This window comes from Fukomys damarensis, unplaced genomic scaffold (assembly GCF_012274545.1).
Source record: "Fukomys damarensis isolate Sample0158 unplaced genomic scaffold, DMR_v1.0_HiC HiC_scaffold_15, whole genome shotgun sequence".
NCBI lineage: Eukaryota > Metazoa > Chordata > Mammalia > Rodentia > Bathyergidae > Fukomys > Fukomys damarensis.
In genome coordinates, this window is record NW_022900927.1 from 59,068,091 (window position 1) to 59,075,658 (window position 7,568).

Genomic DNA, 7,568 nt, shown 5'->3' on the forward strand with positions numbered 1-7,568 from the left:
TTATTTAAATGAAAAGGAAAGATAGTTTTTCCACAGTGTTTCAAAGCAGCATAAATTATAGAAAGTTTAAGCCATTGCTAGCATTATGTAGGTTAATTTAATTGTGTAATAGTCAGCAATATTCTGTTCTTCCCAGAAGAATAAAGTCAGTCGGTTAATTTAAATAACATATGAAGGTACTGCTCTCTAAAGATATTTGACTCTCAACACTATTCTTTCCCAACTGACTGCCTTCCAAGTTTAGAGATCCTGTGTAACAGCAGACTGAGCAAACTTTCCTTGATGTTTCCTTATTCTTCCCAATTTAGGGCTAACTATACTTGCACTGCTCCCAGTAATGAACAGAGCCCTTAGTATGTTCATCCAAAAGTATCATAAGTGGTTTGAGGAGGAACCTGCTATGCAATTGAACTTTATATTATTATACATTTCCCCCTGGTCTTCCCCAAAATGACTGTGTTGACTTCCGTCTCCTCTTTCTCTCTCTCCCTCTCTCTCTTCTGGTACCGGGGACCAAACTCAGGACCTGGTGCTTGCGAGGCAGGTGGCAGCACCACTGAGCTAAATGCCCGGCCCTGTGATGACTACTCTTGATTGTCAACTTTTATAGGCTTGAGAAACACCTAAAAAATGAATAAAGCTTGCAGGTGTGGTGGTGCATATCTACGTCCCAGCACTCTGGGAGGCTGAGGTGGGAGAATTGCACATTTGAGCCTAGGCTAGGCAACTCGGAGACTTAATGAGGTCCTGTTTTGAAATTAAAGAGTAAAAGAGGGCTTGGAGCCTGGTGTGGTGGTGCCTGCCTGTGATCCCAGCACCGAGGAGGACAAGGCACGAGGATCACTGCCCGTTCAAGGCCAGCCTAGACGATATAGTTAGACCTGTCTCAAAACAAATCAAAAGTGGGTACAGGACAGAGAGAGGGAGAGAGAACGTGGGGGGAAGATAAAGAATATCAGTAAAGTGCACTTCTGGGTGTTTCAGGGAGGGTTGCAGAGATGTGACCTCTGAGCCCTGGCGCCTTCCTCTCTGACTCTTCCCTCTCTCGCTCTGCTCCCTGGCTGGCCTGCAGCAGGCAGCTTTCCTCCACCACTCCTTCCTGCCAAGATGCTCCCGCCTTGGAGCCGGCTAACCACGGTCTGACCCTTCGGAAACATGAGTGAGAATGAAGCTCTTTTCCTTTAATCTGCAGCTGTCAGGTATTTGTCCCAGCAATGGCAAGGTGACTAACACGGTGACCTACGTCGCTACTTTTTCCATTAAATAATGCAGTACAAACCCCCACACTTTAAAAGATTTTCCTGGATGCTGCCTCTGGATTGATACTAATTCCTATAGACTCAAAAGGCCACTACTGGCCACCAATCTAAAGCGATTTACTGAGGTCCAGTACTCAATATCAGAAAATCTTTCTGATAGCGGGCGCGGTGGGTTCCCAAACCTACCTTGTACGTCCCGGGTTCAGAAAGGCACAGTTGGAGCATATGTACGCGCTGACTAGCCGACTTCCTGCACCGGTTCCCTGGGGGTGGAATGAAGGCTCTTGTGGTCTAGAAGACCAAGAAGTCACTGTGAGACTTTGACTTGGAAGTAGCAGCTGCACAGAAAAGCAATAGATGGCCGCAACTGCAGGCGATGAGCCCGGGGAAGTAAATCCTGCTGTTAATTAAGCAAGGAGGCCACTGTGCTCCTTGAGATGAAAAGGTGAGATGTTCGGGCAAAATGGATGAGACCCCTGCAAGCAACCGCGGCAATGGCTCTGAGGAAAAGCTGATGCAAAACTTAGTTACACCTCCACTGGAACGTGTTTCCACAGGAAGATCTCCAGCCAGAGAGGTTCTGACACACAGTTAAAGCATGATTTAGGCTTCCTGAGTGGTCCTGAGAACTCCATCCTGTCCAGAGACCATTGTCCCTTCCTGAAAATGCAGGATAATGAATGGCATTCCTTTGAGACCCCATAAAATTGAAACATGCGGGGGACCGCCTTACCGATTAGGCCCAAAGCAGGCAGCGAGCAATGCAGGCTGCGAAGACTGAACCCCACAACTGGCTCATGTATAGAAGTGAGGCCAAAGCCTACCTGCCGTGCCAAGGTCAGAGTGACTCTGGCCCAAGTTCTGTTCCCAGAGTTAAAATCTTCTTTACTAAAAAGACAAGGTCAGTTACTAACCACAGCCTATAGTTCGGCTGTTCTGTTCCTTTGTCTCTTCCTTTACCAGCCTTGCCTGCATCAGCAATGCATCCATAGCAACTGCACACAGTCCCTCTACATGGCCCCTTTACCTCAATGTGACTATGACGTCACCAATAAATATCGACAAGGGCCTTTGCTTGCTCAGCCTTGCTGGCGTGAGCATCGGTCATCTTGGCTCCCCATATCTCTGTCTCTTTAACTCTTTCCCTAAGTCTTTCTTCTCATCCTGTCTAGTAGCGCTGATCAAAACCTACCACAGGGGTCGCTGATAGAAACGTATCCTGTTAGGTTCTGCTCTGTGGAGTAGCCAGTTTCGCTGTTTCTTTCCTGGGCTGTCCATGGAGCAGCCATAGTTTTTCCTTCCTATAAAAAACTTAAATTTTATTTTCATTTTAAAACTAGTCCTTGATTTCCAGCCTACGTGTGGTTAAAGACTCGTGCTAGACTGTGACACATTTACTCACAAAAATATCAAACCCAAACAATACCACATTCCTGGTGAGGTTGCCGAGAGGAATTCACTGTAAAGGACTTTTAAATTTGCAGGATAAAGATGCAGGAGCCAGGTGTGGTGGTGCTCACCTGTAATCTCAGCATTTGAGAGGCTGAGGCAGGAGGATCATGGTAAGTCTGAGTCCAGCTTGGGCTACATAATGAGTTTAAGGCCAGTCTAAGAGACATAGCAAGATCCTGCCTCAAGAAAGAAAGAAAGAAAGATGGATGCAGGAATGGTGATACCTACCACACCCATTCAACTGGCCTTTCCGACTGCCCAGAAGGCAGACCTTGGGAAATAACAGTGGATCAGAAACTTAATCAAGTGGTGACTCCAACTGCAACTGGTTTTCCAGATGTGTTTCCAGAGAAAAATCAACGCATTCCCTGGCCCCTGGAATGCAGCTACAGAGCAGATGAAGGCTTTCTTTTCTTTATCAGACAAAACTCAGAAATAGTATTTGTTCACCTAATAGGGCTGACCGTATATCTTCATTGCCTCACGTCAGGGCTACAAAACCCCTTCAGCTCCATACCATACTCCTGGGGACCTTGACCACCTCTCTCTGGTGACTCATGCAGTGATATGGGGGTATTGATTTGTCCCCTTCCAGGAGAAGGTCAAACTGCTGTAGCACCTCCTACTCCTAAGTGACCCAGTGTTTATTTGATGTGACTACTTTTGTGCAAATCATCCCCAAGTTTTTCCTTGTCTTCACTTCTTACCACTGAACATGAGACGTGGCACTAGTATTTAATTTTATACCTGGGTATGTATGTTATAGGCTCTGAAAGGTGTGATTCTTCTAGAAAGAACATCCCTCAAAGGTGGATAAAAAGATTTTGTAGTCTCTTTGGGGGAGAGGTTTTGCACATTTACAGTTGTACAAGAGATAGTTGCACCACGTTAGGCAGAACTCTAATTTTGCTATTTAGTCTTCATTTAGAAATTAAATCTATATAAAGAGGTACACATGCCAAGTTAACAAAGGATGAACTGTGGTGCTTTTTTATCGCACCAAGTTAGCTGAGCTGAACTATATTTCCCAGAATTCCTTTCCCTGTTTGGTTTTGCTTTGGAGTTATCTACAAGGGAAATGCGTTACAGCGCTGGGAAAGCAAAAGGGAAAACGGAAGCCTTTACACTCTGAAAGTGACCTTGTTAACACAGGTTAGGCGCTGGTCCCACAGCTCCTTCAGAAACCCTTGCGTCTCCATCACCTTCTCTGGGTCCTGGGCCAGAGGTACCTGTAGCGCCATTGTGAAAGGCACCAGTGGCTCTGGCAGAAAAATTTGCAACAAACTATATTACCTGATGGCAGGAGGGGAATAAGAGTAAAAGTAATTACCATATATGGAACTCACTTGAGCATAAACCTTCAATGACTACATCAAGTGTCTTGGTCTGGTGTGTGTGGGGCCCTGAACAGTCAGGTGTGTGTGATATTTCTCACTTTCCCTCTCTGCACCTTCTACTCTTGAATTGTTCCCAGGACTTTTGCTAAGCCGGTGGTATGGGCGGGATAGGGCGGAAGGCGGTGGGAAGGTGTTGCTAGAAGAACTCCGTGATGCTACCGCCTTAGAGCTTTTCTTTGCCCATGGGCGACGTGTGCCTGTGATCTAACACCATCTTCTCCACTCCAGCCCTCATGACACGCACACTTCTAAATGTCTGAATCCCACCAGGCTATCAGGACCGAAGACAGGTTACTATTACCTTCTTGCATGGATGGAGGCCACAGAGCTATTTGGTGGTGGAGCCTGATTGAAAAGCACTCCCCATGCTTGGGAAAATGAGCTCTTAAGACTCCACTGAGAGACTGGTGGATAATCAAGTGAAAACTGAGTCTGGGCCACCTTAAAGTATATTGCTGTCCTCGTTCTTATAACTGTATGTTCTAGTAGGCCTTAGTTAACTTTGCCTATGTGTACCCCAGCTATAATTTTAGGCGATAGTCTCCATTTTGGAAGCAGATTAAATGGAAAATTTTAAATCTTGTCTGTATTATAATAGTTTCTTTTCCCCAGTGATGGACAATGAAAACATGGCCTTACACACCACTGAGCTATATCCCTAGACCCCTAGAGAAGTTGTTTTTCTTTTTCTTTTTGAGACAGGGTCTCACTATGTAGTTGAGACTAACCTGGAACTCACTATGTAGTGCAGGCTGGTCTCGAACTCACAGCGATCCTCCTGCCTCAGCCTCCTGGGTGCTGCAATTACAGGTGTGCGCCACCACGCCCAGCAAGATAAGTATAGAGCATATTTGTTGTTGTTGTTGTTTTTTGTACTGGGGATCAAACTTGGGTTTTTTGGTTTGCAAGGCAGGCGCCAGAACAACTGAGCTAAATCCCTGGCTATAGAGCATTTTTATAAATTGATGTGATTTATTTCACTGAGATCTCATAAACTCTGCAAGGCAGGTATTTCTTCCAGCATCAGCTACATAATTTGCAGGGCCTAGTAAAAAATGAAAAATACAGAGGGGCCAGGGATTTAGCTCAGTGGGGCCACACCTTCCTCATAAGCACAGGTCCTAAAGTTTGATCTCCGGTACCGAAAGAAGGAAAGAAAGAGAAAGAAAACAGAGTCCCTTGTTTGTAAATGTATTAAGAACTTAAAAATGCCAGAGTAGAGTATTAAATCAAGTGTTAGACACTGAGTAACTACAGGTAATAAGCCCAGGAGGACAGCTGTGACACCATCTTACATTTAAGAAACAAGGGGCCGGGGGGTGTAGCTCAGTGGCACAACGCCTGCCTGACAAGGGCAAGGTCCCCAGTACCGGAAAACAAAACAAAACAAGACAAAAAAACAAAAACTTCAGAAACAGGTCTCAGCCAGGTGTGGTGGTGTACTCCTGTAATTCCAGCACTCTGGGAGGCTGAAACAGGAGAATAGCAAATTCGAGCTCAGCCTGGGTAATTTAAGGAGGCCTTGTCTCAAAGTAAAAAATAAAACAGGTCTATGGATGTAGCTCAGTGTGAAGCCAGGGCTGGGTTCCATCCCATTGCAGGGGGGGCGGGGAGAGGAAGAGAGTCAGGAGGGGGGCAGAGAAGGGCAGAGAAGAGCAGGGGAGAAAAGGGAAGAGAGAAAAAAGAGGAAGTGAACCCCCTTGTTATTTTATTTTATGAAGACCTGGGAAAACGTTGAGAGCAAAAATCCTCATAATTGAAGTAATGATTTTGTTTTAAAGGAAATAATGGTTTATTCTGAAATAAGTATGAATGACCATGGCCTGGGAACATGGATTTAAATTACTGTGAATGATATGTTTCACTGGGAAACTTTTATAGCCAAGAACAAAAGCTTATAAATCAATACCTTTGCTCATTACACTGGGAGGAACATGAGGTAGGTGAGCTACAGCTAAGTGTGGAAATCTTTCCTAAGGTTTCAGATGTTACAGCACACTTAGCTTTAGGGTAGGTGGATGTTGGAGGTCTGTTACACTCTGTACACTCCAAGAGTTTTACCTAAGTCCCCACAAGGAAACAGGTCGGACACAGAGGTTGGAAGTAAATGTCCATTAAAAGGGACTGAGATAGCCCAAAATAATTTTGGCTGTGTGTGCCATCTCATCGCTCCACAATCAGACTTCAGACTCATTAGTACAGATGTGGCTCCTTCATAGGTCTTCAGTTCTACTAAATTCAACTAAACTAGGCCCTTCCCTGTTGAAACGATGATCCAAATTTATTAAACAAGCGCATGCGCACGCTTGCGCATACCCACCCACTCGGACACACACCCACAAGGGCAAACACCCGCACACACATACGCACACGTTTGCATCTGCTGTGAATTCTTCTCACTAGCACATTCCTGCGCCCCAGGTGTTAAGCATTTATTAAATATTTTAATATATTGTGTAGACTATTTCAAAGAAACAGCTGCTTTAAAAGTTCTTGTTGCACATTTCGTCTCATTCTCCCGGAGTCTGGTGAAAAATGCTGACATGCCTGTGTTCAGTGTCAGTAGATGGAACTTTTTTTTTTAGTAGATGAAACTTTTAAAAAATTGCTATAATGGCAGAAGTTGTGACACAAAATACTGCAGTGATGTCCTAACCATAAAACCTAAATAACATATGATCAAGCATTCGTGCTCTTTAAAAAAATTCGTGCTTTTTAAAAGTGATTATTGGACTCTGGGAGTCACTTAAATGTAAAGAACTGAAGCCCTGTCCTGCCTTCAAGGAGAGACACTTGAAGGTGACAGGACAAAAAGACTAGGTCACGAGCCCTGGTCGGGTGCCATTCAACTTCCCAGCCCGGGTGGGCGCCTGCGCAGAGCGAAACATCTTGCGCACTAGCCGGGCCGGAAGGGTGGGGGCGCGCGGGGGCGGGGATAGGGTTGCTAGGAGAACGCGATGACGCTCTCCCTCCACGCTTCTCTCCACCAATAAGCGATGCGCTCCGTGAAGACGCGCTCCGTGCGTCACGCTGACGACGCGCGAAGGACACAGATCTGAGGGCCTGGAGGACGTTCGGCCTCTGTGAGCCGCAGCCTGTCAGAAGGAGCGGTTGGGTGTTCGCCATCTTAGCGAGTGAGTGTGGCCCGGCCTACCCGTGGTGGATGCGGGGAGCAGAACCTGAACCCCTAAGGGACCTCCGTTTGGCTGTAGGCCCGGCCGGGCGCGGCCTCCTCTGGGGAGCCGCGGTGACCTCTAGGGCGCGGAGGCGGGGAGGAAGAAGGTCCCTCTTGCGGTCCCACGGCGCCGGTGACGTTGAGCAGCCCCTTGCTTTTCCTCTAACCGCCGCTTCCCTTCCTCTAGGAAGATGTTCTCGTCCGTGGCGCACCTGGCGCGGGCGAACCCCTTCAACGCACCGCACCTGCAGCTGGTGCACGATGGCCTTGTGGGCCCCAGCAGCA

At 46.6% G+C, this 7,568-nt stretch overlaps 1 protein-coding gene across 1 annotated transcript in view; it reads left to right on the forward strand.

The window, feature by feature from the left end:
- Positions 1 to 7,116: 7,116 nt before the first annotated feature.
- Slc25a3 (solute carrier family 25 member 3) overlaps positions 7,117 to 7,568 on the forward strand; it is a 6,561-nt gene continuing 6,109 nt past the window's right edge. Inside the window, exons 1-2 of the mRNA XM_033763497.1 lie at positions 7,117 to 7,242; positions 7,471 to 7,565. Coding sequence (XP_033619388.1) covers positions 7,475 to 7,565 — 91 coding nt within the window. The 5' untranslated portion in view covers positions 7,117 to 7,242; positions 7,471 to 7,474. The remainder of the gene's footprint in view (positions 7,243 to 7,470; positions 7,566 to 7,568) is intronic.